Source organism: Leucoraja erinacea, chromosome 4 (genome assembly GCF_028641065.1).
Source record: "Leucoraja erinacea ecotype New England chromosome 4, Leri_hhj_1, whole genome shotgun sequence".
NCBI classification, from domain to species: domain Eukaryota; kingdom Metazoa; phylum Chordata; class Chondrichthyes; order Rajiformes; family Rajidae; genus Leucoraja; species Leucoraja erinaceus.
Genome location: NC_073380.1, coordinates 14,747,312 through 14,767,321, shown reverse-complemented (window position 1 = coordinate 14,767,321; position 20,010 = coordinate 14,747,312). Strand labels below are relative to the sequence as shown.

Here is a 20,010-nt window from a genome sequence, read left to right as displayed (position 1 = left end):
CGTCTCTTTTTCTTAGTTTCTCCATTTCATCCTTTCTCAAAGGGAGGTTTGCTGCTATTGGGCTTGCTAAATGTTCTCCTTCTGGAAATGTGTTTTCTGCTCTACCATGGTTGGACCTTTCACACAAATTTCCTTTATTTCCTACAGATCAGTTCTCACTCCCCTCTTCCCAATCAGAACCGAGATAGAGTTCCCTTGATCCCCATTAGTGTCTGCATCCAGCATATCATCCTGCGCCTTTTTTCGCCAATTCCAACAAGATCAGGTCACACGCCACTTTTTCCCTCTGCCCCCCTTTTCCTTCCCACAGGGACACCCTCGGCGATTCCATGGTGTGCTCATCACTTCCCTGCCACTCCTTCTCAAACCCTGGAACTTTCCTCCGCAACAATCCTTCCAGGCGAGGCAGAGATTCACATGCACCTCCGCCTATAGTCCATGTTTGCAAAGTGGCCTTCTCGACATCAACATAATCAAGGGTACACTAGGAGACAACCTCGAAAATGTAATTTAAACTCCAAATCCCTATATCTACCTGTCTGTGCTCTGCCACAGTCAGGACAAAAGACAAAACTAGAAATATACCTCATATTCCACTATGGTAGCTTAAAAAACAAATAGTATGAACGCTGAATATATTGACTATCTTTCTTCTCCACCTCCCCCTCCCCTTCCCCTCAACTTATGCAGGGTCTCGACCCAAACCATTGATACATCCTCGTTCCCTCCACAGATCCTGTCTAACCTCCTGAATTTTCCCAGCAGTTTATTTTTTGTTAATCTTCCAACAGAACTATGGTCTGTTTAATCACATAAATGGTCATCAACCTGCAACATTAAGTGTTTTGCATCTCCTCACTCATGTCACCTATCTGTTGCTAATTTTGTTTTTATTGCACATTTCTGGCATGAACAAATATTCATTTTTGCATTTGCCAAAATCATTTTTATCCCCCCTCCTCAAGGATTCCCTCTGCACTTCATAAACAATTTAAAGCCACCAAAGTTTAGCATCCAAAAAAATCTAAACCTGTCCCTAAAATACATTGTTAAACTACTTTAAAGACACAAGAACTTTTACTCACAGGAAGCATAGCTTCAGCCCATTCTCCATGACCTCGCTGCAGAAGTTTGATTCGTTCCAAATCATAACAGATTTGAACCAGATCGCCAACATTAAATGGTGATGATCCACCTTCCGCTCCCTGTGCCACATCTCCACTTCTAACCATGTTAGCCTTGGTCAGAACTGCAGGATTGAATGTCCACCTTCAGCCAAAAAAATAATAAAGACCAACTTTAAGAACCAATGCGGCATGAACTGAAGTCTCATTTCTTACATACATAAAGTCAATGGGATTTCTCTTTTTCGTACATACCTGTTCCCACTTGGATACTGAACAACAATGTCATGGTCTTCATCAATGCCACAGACTGTGCCAGTGGTAGTTAATGTCTCAAACATGCCATCAGTCCAACCTCCGTGCCCATGCTGTAATGACTGAACAATTTCTAAATCCAGATCAATATTGACAAGATCACTAATCTGCAGGCCACCAGGATTCCGGCTCCCATTTTGTTCACCTAGTGACAAAAATAAAAATAAATCAGAAACTATCATTCCATTATCTTGAAATAAAACCCTTCATAAAACAATGGCCTGGATTTGGCAATCAGCAGCAAAATAATTCATGACATGCATCTGGAAAAAAAATCTAGCAATCTCAAAGGGACATTTTGCCCTTGGTGTTAAACTTGATTCTCGTGTAAGCTACATGTATCTGGTATACAGCACATTTGATGTTGCAAAATTAACATAGTGGCCAATCACGCTGAAAAACACTTTCCTGGTAAACCGGGAATCAAAAAGTCACAAGTTTAATTAATATATTGAACATTTCATAGTTAAATAAAAATTAGGATATGCACAAGCTGAAATTACAAAATTCATTTTAATTATTGATCTTAAATAATGATCTCAAATAAGGTAATTTGACCACGTTTAAAACTTTTTTTGACCCCAATGTATCTCATCAACCATATTATTACTCAGTTTATTATAAAGAAAACTCTGCGCCTTATTTGTACAAGGAATACAAATTTAACAAATAAGAGAAGCTATTTAAATAGTCAAAGTTCATGACACGTAAATTGATTGTTGAATATTTTGTTCCGGAAAGCTACAAAATAACGCATTGTGCCAAAGATCAGCAAACTACCAACACAAATCTGGAAATGCACGATTAACAGCACATCAACATACAACAAGTCGATGGACTTACTCCACTGTTAACAGTGTCCTGATAGCAACCTGTGCTCATTGAAAATTCCAGACAATTATCCTCATGTACAACTAAATTAATTTTGTCAGAAAATGGTCACAAGTGTGCATCAATGCTGCCACCTAGTGGTCAAAATTCTTAATAATTTCCACTCCTCAAAATATTGCTCCATCCAGCCTATAATACTCATGCAACTGCATTCATTTAATCAGTATTGTAAAATCTTTCAAGATAGAAATTCGATCAAACCATAGAGCTTGTGAGGAAACCCATAAGCACTGGACACAAAAAAATGTTAGGGAGCAAAGTGGTTGGCAATTATGCAACAGGCGTTATTTTCACATCAGTAGTGCAATTCATAGAAACATAGATAATAGGTGCAGGAGGAGGCCATTCGGCCCTTCGAGTCTTTCGAGCAGGATGAGGCCCTTCGAAACTTGCTAGTGTTGCTCCTAATTCCCTCTTCCAAATCATTCATATATATGGTAAACAGTTGCGGCCCCAACACCGAGCCTTGCAGCACTCTACTCGCCACTGCCTGCCATTCTGAAAAGGACCCATTCACTCCTAATCTTTGCTTCCGGTCTGCCAACCAATTATCTATCCACGTCAGCACCCTACCCCCAATACCATGTGCTCTAATTTTATTCAAAACAATTTATATTGTTGTTTATATTAAATAAGGCACCCACACCCAACAGGATTTAAACCCAAGGGAGTAAAATTGTTTCTGTTTCCACAGAACAGACTACCAGGTAAAGATGCAAAGAAACAAATTGAAACAAATCTCAAAAGAAACAAATTGAGATGATTGTATAATTGTATAATTGTCTGCAGTTTAATTTATTCTCCCAATTCTCTAATACCCAAAAATACTGCTCAACAAAAAATCTATGATAGGTTTAATGATAGTCATATGTCCAAAAACAGTGAGATTTTCTTAAGAGAGATCACTATTCTATCACTATTAGAATGCTATGGCTTTTAAACTGAGATGACTATTGATAAGAGCATTGACTACAATAAACCTGAACCCTGGAATAAAATATGGGGAGTTAATGTGTAATGTATTCATCGAATTAGTTGGCTTCTGAGATGATTTTTAAAAAAGGTGCTCCAGTTACATACCCAACACAGGACAGTGATCTCTGTAAAAGGAACCTCCTTTTGCATCTTGCACACATTTCAAGTCGGACTAATAAAAAGGGGGAAAAGAAAGAATGTTACTACTCTTGCACAACATACATTACTTACTGCAGCACAAGAAACAAGAGTTATAGAAATATTCTACTCAAACACAAGTGAGAAATACAAATTATATTTTAGAAACGGTTTAGGGGCTTGACCTTGTGTAGGTAACTAAAACCGATCACAGAGCTTCCAAACCCAATGAATGAGACAAAACTATATGCCGGGAAATTCAACTCAATTATATGAATAACGGTAATAAATAACTATTTTGTAGAAGTTTACAGAGGTATCTGGCTGTTCAGTATAGCATTGTCCTTAGCACAGGAATGTTTTGAGCATTTGGGTATAATCGAGTTAAAAAATAGCAGGATAAAGCTGAACGAGTGCAGATGACACTAAAGTGGGTGGATAGTGAAGATAATTGTCAAAAATTACAGCGGGATCTTGATCGGTTGGGCAGGTGGACTAAGGAAAGGTTGATAGAATTTAATACAGAGAAATGCAAGATGTTGCATTTTGAGAAGTCTAGCAAGGGCAGGATCTGCACAGTGAATGTATGGGCTTTGGGGAGTGTTAGAGAGCAGAGGGATCTTGCAATGCAGGTACATAGTTCCTTGAAAGTGCCGTCACAGGTAGATAGGGTTGTCTAAAAGGCTTTTAGTACACTGGCCTTCATCAGTCAAGAGTATGGAGTAACGGATGTTGGGACGTCATGTTGCAGTCATAGAAGATGTTGGTGAGGCCACATTTAGAGTATTGTGTTAGTTTTGGTCACCATGTTATTGGAAAGATGTTGTCAACCTGGAAAAGGTGCAGAGACGATTTACGAGGATGTTGTCAGGACTTGAGGGCCTGAGATATAGGGAGAGGTTGAGCGGGCTAGGACTTTATTCCTTGGAGCGCAGGAGGATGAGGAATGATCTCAGAGGTAAACAAAATCATGAGAGGAATAGATCAGGTTAATGCACAGTCTTTTGCCCAAAGGAGAGGAATGAAGAAGCAGAGGACATAGGTTTAAGGTGATGGCGGAACGGGGAAGATTTAATAGGAACCCGAGGTGGGACCTTTTTTTAAAAAATCATAAAGTGTGGTGGATGTACAGAACGAGCTGTTGGAGGAGGTAGTTGAGGCAGGTACAAGGATATGATACGTTTAGAGGGATATGGACCAAACACGGGCAGGCGGAACTCATGTAGATGGAGCATGTTGGTCAGTGTGGACAAGTTGGGTTGAAGAGTCTGTTTCCACGCTGTATGGCTCCGACTCTCCATGACACTATGAATGCTGAAAAACCCATGGCTCTGGTTTAATTTTATAAAAGCACCGACTTATTTCTTAATATATTAGAGAAGCAAAAATGACATCTGTTTTTCTGTTTCCCCATAATCCAATTTTCATTACCAAATTTACTTTATTTTCTGTACATGATTTTAATGGAAAATATTTTTCTAATATACATTTCTTACTGAATATATTTCAGTGAGAATGCTTCATTTTGATGAAAAGTCTGGTTTTGGATATCAACAGACATTGTTCGAGAGCACTACATTGGAACAGTACTGGATTGGGGCCACCCTGCTTTTCACTCTTCATTTGTTGCCGACTGCAAGATCTTAGTCAACCCAAAGACTGTGTTATTCTATGTCTCAGTGTCCCATCATGATGTAAAGGTAAAAAATCCAAGGGTAATGGTCTCTCCAGAGATACTGCCTGTTCCACTGAGTTTTATTCCAGCATTTTGTGTCTACCTGCAAATTATAACTTGAACAGAGTATGTAATAAGTCATAGTTCTTCAGTAATCTTTATGAACACCATTTGTTTGTTAAGAACTATGCATACATTATCTTTCTTGATTGATAAACTCTTTAGAACATAGAGCAGCATAGGAACAGGTACTTCAGCGTCTGTGCTGAATATAATGCCGAGTTAAACAAATCTCTGCCTCGATGTGCTGCATATCCCTCCATTTTCTGCAAATTCGTATGCCTATTTCAAAGCATCTTAAATGCCGCGATCATACCTGCTTTCACCACCGCCCCTGGCAAAGTGTTCCTGACACCCACCACTCTGTGTAAAAAAAACAAACCTTCCATGCATATCTCGGCTAAACTTTCCCCATCCGACTTTAAAGTTTTGTCCTCGAGACCTTGGCATTTCCACCTTAGGAAAAAGGTTCTGAATGTCTATCTTGGCTATGCTCGCATAATTATATAAACTTCTATCAGGTCCCTCAACTGCCTATGCTCCACAGATAAGAATCCAAAGTTGTCCAACCTCTTCTTACAGCTATACCTTTTACCCTATATATTATAGCATAATTACTACACAAGACACATTACAATCAACAAGACTTGCAACATCCCAGCTCTTTACCCCAATGATAGAGCCTTGTATTACTTACCATGCCTTCAAACCCAACTCTGTATAAATTCTTTGCTCCATTGTCCCACAAAACGTATGCTGCACTGTGAGGACTAGAAGCACTCCAATCTTGAATTTCAGTCACCTGGAAAAAAGCCAATTGCATCATTACAGCAATGCCAGAATATCTACGTACAAAATGGAAGTAGTACAGAGTTGCAAAAGAATGGAAAACTACCACGAAGTAAGGAATGCACAAAAAGGACAGAAGTAGGGGAAAAGCACCGAGGTAAAGGGATGATAAGGTCTCCATCCAAAACATCAAATATCGCTTTGTTTCCACTCATACTGCCTGACCAACTGACTGTTTCAGCAGTTTATCTTGAGATACAAGCATTGTAAGAGACACAAAAAACAATTGTGCAGTGATGGGGTGACAAAGTTGAAGAGATGGTATTAATCTTATTAGCAAAGTTGGCAAAGCTGCCGCTAACTTTTTGAGCTTCTTAGGTGGCGAGATTGTAAGGGAATTTAAATAAATATTTGAGAGTTGTCTCATACTTGTCCCATCTAAACTTCAGCCAACTTTTCCAACATGTTTTACCTTTCAAAAATAAAAGAGGGCACCTTTATTTGCCAATAATTAGAAGATCATAGAATCACAGAGCTGTACAGCACAGAAACAGGCCCTCCACCTTACTTTGTCCATGCCAACCAAGTTGGCATTTTGGGCTAGCAATTGCCCAAAGCCCTCTAAACCATTCATATCCATATATCTGTCTAAATGTCTTTTCGAGGTCATAATTGTATCTACTTCAATAATTTCCACTGGCAGTTCATTCCAGATACAGACTATCCTCACAGTGAAAAGTTCTCCCCGAATCCCTCTTAAGTCTCTTTCAGCCTATGCCCTTTTGTTTTAGAACCTCCACACTTGACAAAAGACTGTTAGCATTAACTTTAGCCATGCCCCTCATGAGGGATCTTAGAGGCATCTTGTTAATTCAGATGGTAATATACTTCAATGCGATCACCTCTCACCTTATTAAGCTCCAAAGAACAAAATATCAGCCTATCTTACCTCTCCCTATAACTCAAGCCAGCAAGCTCAAGTAGGATTCTGCACCCTTTCCAATTTAATGACATCCTTCCTGTAGCTGGGCTAGAAGAACTGTACATATCACCAGCAACTTGTCCTGGACTAGCAATATTGAAGCAATGGTCAAGAAAGCACACCAATGCCTCTACCTCATAGAAGGTTTAGGAAGTTCAACATTTCCCCCCATCAACTCACCAACGTCTATAGATATGCTGTAGAAAACATTTTATCAGAATGCATCACAGCATGGTTTGGGAACAGCTCCATGCAAAACCCCAAGCAATTGCAGAGAATTAGGGATGCAGCCCCAATTTCGGGGCGAGTACTCAAGTCCTGTGCTACGCAGCTAGCTCTGGTGCTCACTACAATATACAACCTCTCCCTGGACAAGGCCGTGGTCCCCGCCTGCTTCAAAAAATCCATAATTGTACCGGTACCAAAAAATGTCTCCCCAGCCTGTCTGAATGACTACCATCCGGTGGCCCTTACCTCGGAAGTCATGAAATGCTTTGAGAGGCTGGTGAAGAAACACATCTGCACCTTCCTCCCTCGCAACATGGACCCGTTGCAGTTCGCATACCGTCCGAACAGATCCACGGACGATGCGGTCTCCCAGGTTTTGCACACTGCTCTCTCTCATCTTGACAGCCAGAAGGGGGGCTACGCGAGGATGCTGTTCATAGACTTCAGTTCAGCCTTCAACACGATAGTCCCCACCAGACTGGCCGGGAAGCTACTGGAATTGGGGTTCAACACCTCCCTGTGTGCCTGGGTCCTGGACTTTCTCACCGCCAGGCCCCAGGTAGTCAAGATGGGAGGGAATACATCAAAGTCCCTCACCCTGAGCACAGGATCGCCCCAGGGTTGCGTCCTCAGCCCCCTATTGTACTCCCTGTACACACATGACTGTGTGGCTAGGTTCAGCTCCAATTCAATAATTAAGTTTGCTGATGACACTGTGGTGGTGGGCCTGATCTCAAACAATGATGAGAAGGCCTACCGGGAGGAGGTGGCTGGTCTAGCACTCTGGTGCCAGGATAACAGCCTCCGCTTGAACATCAAAAAAACGAAGGAGCTGATCGTGGACTTTAGGACGGCACATCATCCAAGGACGTACACTCCATTGAGGATAAATGGGGATACTGTGGACAGGGTGAGCTGCTTTAAATATCTGGGAGTCCACATCTCTGAGGATATGACATGGACATCACACGTCTCAGCACTCGCGAGTAAGGCAAGGCAGCGCCTTTACCACCTCAGGCAATTGAGGAAATTCAGAGTGTCTCTGAGGATCCTCCAGTGCTTCTACACAGCGGCTGTGGAAAGCATCTTGTCTGGAAATATTACCATCTGGTTTGGGAATTGCTCTGCCCAGGACAAGAAGGCTCTGCAGAGAGTAGTGCGTTCGGCCGAACGCACTATGGGAACTTCACTTGCCCCCCTGCAGGAACTATACATCAGGAGGTGCAACTCCAGAGCCAATAAGATCATGGGAGACCCCTTCCACCCCTGCAATGGACTGTTCCAGCTGCTACGGTCAGGCAAACGCCTCCATTGCCATGCTGTGAGAACGGAGAGGTTAAGAAGGAGTTTCTTCCCAGAGGCCATTAGGACTGTAAATCTCACCAGGGATCTCACTTTACTGAATGTTTTTCCTTCCAATATTTAATATGTAAAAGAATGTGTGTGTGTTTATGATTGTGTTTATAGTTTGTTTGTCTTGTTGCACAAAGTCCACGAGGATTGCCATTTCACTGCACATCTCGTATGTGTATGTGACGAATAAACTGGACTCGACACACACAAACCAACCTCCCTTCCATTGACTCCATCTACAGTTCAGGATGCCTCGGCAAGGCCACCAGCATAATCAAGGACGAGTCTTATCCTGGACACTCCCTCTTCTCCCCTCTCCCAACAAGCAAGAGGTACTAAAGTGTGAAAATGCACACCTCCGTATTCAGGAACAGTTTCATCACAGCTGTTAACCAACTGAACCATCCTATCACTAACTAGAAAGCAGTCCTGAGCTCCTTCTACCTCATTGGAGACCTTCGATCCATCTTTAATCAGATTTTATCTTGCACTAAACGTTATTCACTTTATCCTGACGACTCGAATGTAATCATGTATAGTTTTTCTGCTGACTGGTCAGCATGCAACAAAAAAGCTTTACACTGTACCTCACTATACGTGACATCTAAACTTTGCAGTCTAACATACCACCTATTTCGGTGTCACCTGCAAATTTATTAACAGTATTAGTTACATTCTCATCCAAATCATTAATGTATTAACAAACACAGCAGGAGGCCTAGCAGCACACCACAGCTCACAAGTTACAAATCAGAAAAATAAATCTCCACAGAAGTGTAGATGCCATGTGCATGTACCTTTAATATAGTGACCTCACCACTACTAACCACTCCCCATACCAGAAGTATAATTGCAACCTCCCCACCCATTGAGCCCTCTATAGCTCCGGTGACAGACTACGTACAGCTAGGGCAGCAACGGTTATGTGATATCAATAAAAGTAGTAAAGACACAGTGTGTTCATGACTCCACTTTACATGGTGTCAGAATCGTGCCTCCGCGCCTCCTGTTTGTCGGTTTTTATTTACGTTTGACCCAGTTCCCTATCCCTTGTTCTATCTCCCGTGCCATGGCTACCTCTTGCCGCAAGCCCGATGTGCTTGTCTTCGACTCGGACATTGCCCATCGGTGGGGTGTCTTTAGACGCGATTTCCAGCACTACGTGACGATCGCCCATCCTGCTGCCACCGCTGAAACGCGGGCTTCTCTGCTCCTCAACCTGGCTGGTCCCGATGCCCTGGAACGATCTGAGTCGTTTGTATATGCTGCTGGTGAAGATGCTCGAGACCCGGTATGTCTTATGGCTAAGTTTACAGCAATGTGTGACATCCCCACCAACTGCATTTTAGAGCGTTTTAAAATGTTCAGCCGGCGTCAGATCCCTGGAGAGTCAATCGACAACTATATCGCCGCGTTGCGACACATGGCCAGGCGTTGTCGCCTGGACGCTCTGACCCCCGATCAAGTGACCCGCGACATCCTAGTATATGGCCTTCTCGATGTGAAGCTACGGGCTGAACTTCTGCGGAAGCCCGACCTGTCTCTGGACGAGGCTCTGCACGCCTCCCGCATGGCTGAGGCTGTCACCTCGGCACTGTCGCCTGCTGATCATGACATTAACTTTGCCACTGCTGCTGGCCGCCGGCGGAACGCTGGCCCGCCACGGCAACAGGGTTCCCCTGCACCCGGGGGCGGGAGCCCACGACGTTGCCCCAACTGCAATTTTGCCTCCCATCAGTTTAATGTGTGCCCTGCCTTGGGCAAGACATGCAATTTTTGAAAGAAGTCAAACCATTTCTCTGCAGCCTGCCGCTCTCGTGGGAAGCCGAACCCCCTCTTCGGAGAATGTTAATCAACCTTGCTCAGGCTGATAGCGAGCCTGGTTTCCAGTCTCAGCCTGACGAACTCCCTTTGTCTGATACCAGTTCAAAAATTATGGGATTGGGGGTAATATATTAGCATGGGTAGAGGATTGGCTAACAAATAGGAAGCAGAGAGTGGGGATAAATGGTTCATACTCGGGATGGCAACCGGTAACTAGCGGGGTTCCGCAAGGGTCGGTGCTGGGACCCCAGTTGTTCACAATTTATATAAATGATTTGGAGGAGGGAACCAAGTGTAATATATCAAAATTTGCGGACGATACAAAAATGGGAGGAAAAGTAGGGGATGAGGAGGATAGGAAGAGTCTGCAAAAGGATATAGATAAGCTAGGTGAGTGGGCAACAACTTGGCAGATGAAATTTAATACTAATAAATGTGAAGTCATTCACTTTGGGGAAAAAAATGATAGGGCAAGTTATTTTCTAAATGAGGAGGAGCTGCGTTGTAATGCAACGCAAAGGGATCTAGGGGTATTAGTACATGAATCACTGAAAGTTAGTATGCAGGTGCAGCAAGCAATCAGGAAGGCCAATGGAGTTTTGGCCTTTATTGCTAGGGGGATTGAGTATAAAAACACGGAGGTCTTGCTGCAGCTGTACACAGTATTAGTGAGACCACATTTGGAATACTGTGTACAGTTCTGGGGTCCATACTTAAGAAAGGATGTACTAGCCCTGGAGGCAGTGCAGCGAAGGTTTACAAGATTAATTCCTGCAATGAGGGGATTGACATATGAGGAAAGGTTAAGTAGGCTGGAACTCTACTCTTTGGAGTTTAGAAGAATGAGAGGCGATCTCATTGAAACATATAAGATCGTGAGGGGCCTTGATCGGGTGGATGCACCGAGGATGTTCCCAATGATCGGGGAAACTAGAACTAGGGGACATAGTTGCAGAATAAGGGGGGGCTCTTTTAAAACTGAGATGAGGAAGAACTTCTTCACCCAGAGGGTGGTTAATTTATGGAATTCACTGCCCCAGGGAGCAGTGGAAGCAGAAACTTTAAATATATTTAAGACTAAAATAGATGGTTTTTTAGCTGCCAAGGGAATAAGGGGCTACGGGGAGAGGGCAGGGATATGGACCTAGGTATGGTTAGTATAGTAAGACCTGAGTGATCTCCTGGACAAGTGTCGATCGCCTAGATTGGGGTCGGAGAGGAATTTCCCGGATTTTTTTCCCGAATTGGACCTGGGTTTTTATCCGGTTTTTTGCCTCCCCCAGGAGATCACGAGGTTCTTGGGGTGGAGAGGGGTGATAGAGGTATAAAGGGGAGGGTAGTGTCTTGTGTTCTGTGTCTTGTGTCTACTGTTTGTGGGTAAGTGTGCCTGTTTAGTGTTCAGCCATGAGCGAATGGCGGTGCGGGCTCGATGGACCTGGTGGTCTGCTCTCGCACCTACTTTCTATGTTTCTATGTTTCTATCCCAGGGGGAGACCAGCATTTTTTCACTCTTGGATGCACATGCGTTGATAACGGTCCCTTCGGTTCGGGTCACTGTCAATGGTTCGACCTTCTCAGCAAAGCTCGACACAGGGGCCGTAACCAATGTAATGTCAACAAGCCTTTTCAAAAAGATAAGAACTAATGAGATAGTGACTGTTGCCAACTCCCGCCTGCATGCCTACGGGGGAGCCGTACTCGTTCCCGTGGGAAAGGCAACCCTGCACTGCAAGGTCCTGAAGGCCTCTCGGCCCCTCACCTTCTGCCTGCTAGACTCCAACAACGTTACCTTGCTGGGTGCCCAGGCGTGCCAAGACCTCGGTTTGGTCTCCTTTCACCGTGATATCCACCAGGTGCGGACCCTCATGGACCCCCTGCACGAATACCCCGACCGTTTCGACGAAAAGCTGGGCAAGCTGCCCAGTTGCTACAAGATTGCTGTCGACCCCAGCATTGAACCGGTGATCCGCCCGCCGCACTGCATCTCCTTCGCCATGAAGTACAAGGTGGAGTCTACGCTGCTCAACATGGTCACCATGGGCATACTGAAAGAGGTGAGCGATCCCACCCGGTGGGTCTCCACCATGGTTGTTGCCGCGAAAAAAGACAAAACTGAAATTCGCATTTGCATCAACCCCAAGGACCTGAACCTGGCCATCAAACGCCCGCACTACCCATTGCGAACAGTGGAGGACGTCGCTGCACAGGTTGGTCCGGCCACTGTTTTTTCGGTCCTCGATGCCAAGAGCTCTTTCTGGCAGATACCGCTGGACGAGCGATCCTCCTACCTGACGACCTTCAGCACGCCTTTCGGAAGGTTCCGATTCCTCCGCATGCCATTCGGGATTAACTCTGCCAGCGATGTATTCCAGCGAACCATGGAGCAGCTGTTTGCCGGTCTGCCGTGTGCCATCATCGTTGACGACATTCTGGTCTACGGTAAGGACGTGGCTGAGCACGACCTCCACCTCCTTCAAGCCCTAGATCGAGCCCGTGAAATCAACCTCAAGCTCAACCCAAAGAAGTGCCGTTTCCGCGTCCCGGAGGTCACTTACGTGGGCCACGTTTTGACTGCCTCGGGGCTGAAGCCTGACCCGCAAAAAAACGGCTGCTGTCTCCGGGATGTCCTCACCCACCGATGTGCCCAGCCTGCAGCGTTTCCTGGGCATGGTCAACTACCTGGGAAGATTTATCCCCGACCTCAGCGAGCTGAGTGCGCCCCTGAGGGAGCTCATCAAGAAGGACACTGCCTGGGCCTGGTTCCCGCATCACCAACATGCCTTCGACGTCCTGAAGTCTAGACTAGTCAGTACCCCCACTCTCAAATTCTTCGATCTACAGCGTCCCATCGTTCTCACCTGCGACGCTTCCAAATTTGGTCTGGGTGCCGCCTGCCTGCAGCTCCACGATGGCCGGCAGCTGCCCGTTTTTTATGCGTCCCGCACCATGACCTCTGCCGAGCAGCGCTACGCTCAGATTGAGAAGGAACTGCTTGCCGTGGTATTTGCTTGCTCCAAGTTCAAGGACTACATTCTGGGCAACAACTTCACGATCGAGACCGACCACCAGCCGTTGGTCACCATCCTAAACAAGCCGATCCACGTTGCCTCTTCCCAGCTGCAGCGCATGATGCTGCAACGCTTCACTTTTAAAATTGTGTATCGCAAGGGCAAGGACATGTTCGTGGCCGACACGCTGTCCTGCGCACCACTATCGTCCACTGATCGCCACCCATACGAATCGTCCGACCTGATGGCGCTTAACGTTAACATTGTGCCTTCACAGCAGATGCAGTCCCTGGTCAAGCACACTGCCAAGGATCCTGCCCTGCAGCAGCTTGCCGACGTCATTCGACAGGGCTGGCCACACAGCCGATCATCCTTGCCGGCCGGTGCCGTGTCCTACTTCCTGGTCTGTGACGAGCTTGTCCTGCACGACGGTGTGGTGGTGAAAGGACACAAAGTCGTTGTGCCCGCCGCGCTGCGGGACCACTATTTTCAAGTCGCCCACCGCGGTCATCCTGGGGCCGAGGCCACTCTGTCCCACGCCCAGAGTCAGTTCTACTGGCCCGGCATGGCCCAAGACATCCGGGAGAGGGTCTCCGCCTGCGCTACCTGCAATAGCCTCGCTCCCCATCAGCAACGTCAGCCGCTTCTGCAACAGCCTGCCCCTGAACTGCCATGGATGGCAGTCGCCACTGACATTTTCGAATGGCGTGGCAAGCACTTCCTGGTCCTCGTTGACTCTTATTCCAGCTGGTTCGAGGTCGACCAGCTGCACTCCCTCACCTCTTCGGCCGTCATCGGGAAGCTGCGCCGCCACTTCGCCACTTTCGGCTCCCCGGCGAGCCTCCAATCTGACAACGGCAGCCAGTTCACCAGTGCCGAGTTTCGGGGTTTCGCTGCCAGCTGGAACTTCCGACACTACACCAGCAGTCCAGAGTACCCGCAAAGCAACGGCCTGGCGGAGCGCGCTGTCCGCAGTGCTAAGGACTTGCTGGAGCATTGCAGACTGTCCAAATCCGATTTTTACCTGGCCCTCCTCAATCTTCGGAACATCTCCCGCGACACTGCCTTGGGCTCGCCAGCTCAGCGGCTGATGGCTCGCACAACGAGACCTCCACTCCCTGTGACCCAGCAGTCCCTCGTGCCCTCTGTTCTCCAGCCTGCTGCTGTCCAGGAGCGCATTGCCCTCAAGCACGCAGTGCAAAAGCGCTCCCACGACCAGTCCTGCCGTCCCCTGCCGCGTCTATTCCCCGGCCAAGTCGTCCGGATGCAGTCCCCCTCCGGTCACTCCAAACTTGCCACCGTCGTCGGTGATGCTGGTTCGCCGCGGTCCTACCTGGTCGACCACGACGGTACCATCTACCGCCGGTCCCGTCAACATCTGCGGCTTGTCAACGAGCCCCCACCACCGCCTGCCGACCCTTTCTCCCCTCCGTTGTCCGCCACACTGCCCGCCGCCCCACGCATGCCTCGCTCCCTGCCATCTCAGCTCGTCCAGCCCCGCTCTCCGCCTGACAGCCCTCGTTCCCCTGCCCGTCCAACCGCTGCTGCGCCTGCGTCCCCTCCTCTGCCTCCGCCGACTCCTTCTCCTCCAGGATCCCCGGTTCGGTCGCCCGCCCCAGTTCCGGCTCCTGCTCTTCCTGCAGAGGGGGGAGATGGCGAGCTGCGTACCCGGTCCGGCCGGCTGGTTAAGCCGCCTGTCCGCCATGGTGATTTTGCTTAGCTGGTTCATCTGTTTGTTCAACTGTTTGCTTACATGCTCGTAGCGTATGAGACGTGGTCGCCCCGTCACTACTGTATTGCTTTGTTTCCAAGGGGAAGGATGTAGATGCCATGTGCATGTACCTTTAATATAGTGACCTCACCACTACTAACCACTCCCCATATCAGAAGTATAATTGCAACCTCCCCACCCATTGATCACTCTGTAGCTCCGGTGACAGACCACGTACAGCTAGGGCAGCAACGGTTATGCGATATCAATAAAAGTAGTAAAGACACAGTGTGTTCATGACTCCACTTTACAAGAAGTATCCTTTGACTCCTTGCTCCAAGCCAATTTTGAATCCGATTGGCCAGATTGCCTTAGATTTCATGCAATCTCCACCTCCAGATAAGACGACCAAGAGGAACCCTGACAAAGGCCTTGCTATAATCCATATAGACAATGTCCATTGCTCATCAATCCTCTTGGCAATCTTTTAAAAAACTTTCATATTTTTGAAACAATTTCCAATACACAAATCTTATCCATGCCTAACCCCCAAAGCTGAGAGATCATGTCCCTAAGAAACCCCTTTAACAACTTGCCCATTACTGAAGTCAGGCACACCAACCTTTAGTTCACTAGATTGGCCTTGTCCTTCTAAAATAATAGTACAATATTAGCCACATTCCTGTCTTCCAGAACTTTATCTGTGGCCAACTATGACGTAAATATATCTGTAACTGTCTCCCCAAGTTTCCTCCCTAGCTTCCCATAACATTCAAGGATGTGCTTGGTCACATCCTGGGAATTAATCCACTTTAACTTACTTTAAATTAACAATACCCCTTCCTTCACATCCCTTCAAGGAGATGCACCTTATCAAGAGTACTCATAGTAGTCATGTAGGAATTACAGGAGATAAATTGAACAGGAGCAACCACATACATAATGTGATAAGGATTAGATAATATGTTTCTGTGATGATTAAGGATAAAAGTAGCCTTCCTTTTCTTGAAAACAGTACAACAGAATCTGTTACATCTGGAGATAAGCAAATTACTGGGACACTATTTTACCTTGTCCAAAAGGCAGCAGAGGCTAGATCAAAAACTGTGTTTTGCTGCCACTAAAAAAGTTACATTTTACAGCACAGAGTACTATTTAATTCATCACACTTGCCTTTGTGTTCCAAGTATAAAGAATCCATCTGTCTTCGTCTATATCTACTTTAAATTAACTTTCTTATGCATTATTCCATATTCCAATAAAGCTCATCATTCATATTGTTTCAACAAACGTTTTTTATATCCTGACATTTAAAAAAATACTCACTTCTTTTATTCCAATTTAATGTCCTACATTCTAAAGCTATTAAATAATATCCTCCCTTGCTTTTGAGGTAATGTTTCACAAAAAAATCTAACAATTGATCTATAATAAATATTTGAGGATCAATGTCAATTCTGTTTGAAATTAAGTTTTCTTAAATATTGTGCCTCAGCAAAATTCCCCCCACCCTCGCTCCCTTAAATGAATCAAGAGCTGGATTCAAAGTAAACTATTTAGCTGTAACATCCAAATATACACACACACGTCCAGCAGAAACCGTTTATGACCCAAAGAAGGAACAAAACTATTACCAAATAGCAAAGCGATGCAATAAAACTCACAGAAAAGGTAAAAAATACAAACAATATCTGACTCTATTAGATCAGTCAACTCTATTGATTTTACTTTTAAAATTAACAGGACTCTGAAGATCTACTAATATAAGGCAATGTCGTGGACGATACCTCCAATCACAAGGTTATTTTTGTCCACTCAATCCACAATTTTAATTTACCCATCTGTACGTGGGTCCTTTATTATTTCAACTGGATATTAATGAATGCAAACTAAAAAAAAAATGTACTCATCGCAGATATTGCTCGTCATACATTAAGCATTTTCTTTATCAAGAGTACTTTCAATTTTGATAGCCCGGCTCTGATGGAATCCTATCTTAATCAAGAGGAAAACGACCAGGTGTAGAACTTATTTCAACCAGTATTTACCATTTATTTTTTCACAAAAACCTTTTCTAGCTGTTTTCTCCCTCAATTGATACCAATGTCATTATTTTAATATCAACAACGATTTAATTAGACATTCTCCTGTTTTGCTTGAGGCACAAACAATAAATTCTTCATAATAGAAAAATGCTGGAAATACGTAGCATATATATTTTAGTTCTTATTTCAAATTTCCAGCAACTATAGTTGCTTTGCTTTTCAGTATATTTTCATCATCATCTCCCCCACTCCCCATTCTAAATTTAAAGTGCATGAAGCATTTAAATTGTATATTTCAACAATATAGATCATTGGAAAACATTACACAAAATATTCATTTGGTCAGAAAGATTAGCATTACAACACAATTTTCAATACATTTAAAATATTTAAGTATTGCATATATAAAAACACTAAAGCAAAGTTGCATGATTATTATGCATATAGATAGCTAATTCATACTATTTTATCAGATATTTGTCATGTAATCAACATCTATCCTGTTATCTATCTTCAAATCTCATACAATTGCCACCTTGGGGTCTCAAGGGCCTGTCCCACTTGGGCGTCATTTGCGCGATTCCTAAAAATTGGTTGGCATGGCACATGGTGGCGTATGTAGTGACGCACGGCACCACTGGATTTTGTGAGGCTCAAAATCCTTGCACGATACCTGCGTGACGTATCCCATGCGCACGTTGACATACTGACGGTGTACGTGTAGCACGTGGTGACACATGGTTACGCACGAACGTTGCCCATGCTGATTTATTATGCTTCACCGTGCGTCAACATTCATAACCATGCACCGCCCGTACGCCATCGGCACGCCATTCGTGCACCGCATCACGTGATCGCCTGGGTATAAAGCGCGCGTAGTTTTGAACATTTTTCACCATAGTATCTTTGATTTTCACTGGGAAAATCTTTGCCATGGAGATCGGACTAGGTACGAATGACATTGCAAATGGCTCCCAAAGGGGACAGGGCCCTCAGGGGCACTTGACACGCGACTGCCATACTGCTAGACGATTTTCGCGCGACTGTTACGCGTCAGTCACTACCGGCCTGTCACGTAAATGACGCGTAAATGACATCCAAGTGGGATAGGCCCTTCACACTCACTAATTTGTGTCTCATTGCCCAGAGTTCAGTACAGTTTATTGCTTTATCATGATGTTCTCCAATTTGCATGGACGTGCAAATTTTTAAGGTTGTTTATTGCCACTCAGACATTAAATTAACTGATTTGTTGATCTATTTCAACTTCATGGTAAGGAAGCAGCTTAGACAACAAATAGGTATGTCTAAAAGCCACATGATCAAATTCAAAGTCCCTATAAAGTACAATATATAAAGTAAAGAAGATTCGGATCTACCCCAGAAAATATATTGAAATAATAATTTACCTTGCGTACAAGATTAAGGCTTAGATAGGATAGACAGTCAGAACCTTTCTCCGCCAGAGTGGAAATGTCCAATACTAGAGGGCTTAGCTTTAAGGTCAGAGAAGGAAAGTTAAGAGAAATGTGCAGGGTAAGGTGTTTTTTTTTTACTGAGTGGTAGGGGTCTTGAACACGATGCCAGGTCTGGTGGAAGCAGATATGATAGGTTAGTTTATGCAACTTTTACATAGGCACATAATTATGTAGGGAACGGAGGGATGTGGAGTGCATCAGGCAGAAGGGATTAGTTTAATTTGGTGTCATATTTGGCACCGATATCACCAGTCAAAGGGTGTGATTTAGTGATGTGCTATCCAATTAACAGTACATTGTGCTTATTTTTAATCTGTTCACATGGCATTAAAAAATACCGAATTCAACTTATTTTTGCTCTGTCTCTCATGATTAACCATCAACGACTTATATTACACTTTATATCCATTTGTACCAACCGAGAAATTTGCCAGTTCATGTCTAGCCTTAAAAGTAATACAATTGCACCACTTAAAATGCATGATCACTTATAAAAAGTAATTACTTGCCTCAGGAGTGCGATATATTATTCGGTCAGAAACAGATGTTCTAATGCTGTAAAACGGAGGTAGAGTTGAAAATGTCCTTTTTTTCCCCCTGCTTTTAAGTTACACTTGTATAAACCACAGAACTACACTCAACGGAAAACACAACAGGGCTCGAAATTAGCGGTTGCCCGGTTGCCAGTCAACCCACAGTCCCACCGGGCAACTTAAAAGCCATGCCCTTTTGCCCGGCTTGGCAAGCACCCAGGACACCTGAGCGGGGCCCCTCATTATCTTTCTCTCTCTCTCCGTCTCCGTCCGCTGTCCGCGTCTCGAGTCTCCGCCCGCTCCTCGTCCGCCAGCACGGCCGGCCGCCTTACACATGCGCACAACCACGGACAGCACCAAAGATCCTATAGCAAGGATCATTGGCCAGCAAATCATTGGTCGTGGTTGTGCGCACTGCCACTGCTACTGGTCAGCGTCGGCCACTTTCTCCCTCCCTTTGCATGGTGGGAGATCTGGCCGCCATTGCTGTCCACCCGCCGCGACCGCTGAAAACCAACGTAGAATCACTCATTCAAACTGGAGAAACTCTTGCTTCTTGGTGTCCTGGTCCTCCAAAAATATTCAAAATGGAATATAACTGGAATTTAAACACCACCACCAAACTCTGAAAAATAACAGCCTAATGCATTTTATCTGTTTATTTATTGTGTATATATGGTCTATGGTATAGAGACACAGTGAACTTTTATCTCTTGTTCTGTATTATGTTTACACATTCTGTTGTGCTGCAGCAAGCAAGAATTTTGTGTCCTATCTGGGACACATGACAATAAAACTCTCCTGACTTAGACTTAAACAAAAAAGGGTTCTTGGGAGGGGAAAAAAGAGCTACCTTAAATTTAATTGCTTCTGGTTGGGTA

General features: G+C 44.8%; 1 protein-coding gene across 1 annotated transcript in view; it reads right to left on the bottom strand.

Moving 5' to 3' along the window:
• mib1 (MIB E3 ubiquitin protein ligase 1) overlaps positions 1–20,010 on the bottom strand; it is a 127,200-nt gene that overhangs the window by 78,481 nt on the left and 28,709 nt on the right. Inside the window, exons 4-7 of the mRNA XM_055633435.1 lie at positions 5,876–5,980; positions 3,411–3,477; positions 1,380–1,584; positions 1,086–1,269 (exon numbers count right to left, since the gene is read on the bottom strand). Of these exons, the coding sequence (XP_055489410.1) occupies positions 1,086–1,269; positions 1,380–1,584; positions 3,411–3,477; positions 5,876–5,980 (561 nt within the window). The remainder of the gene's footprint in view (positions 1–1,085; positions 1,270–1,379; positions 1,585–3,410; positions 3,478–5,875; positions 5,981–20,010) is intronic.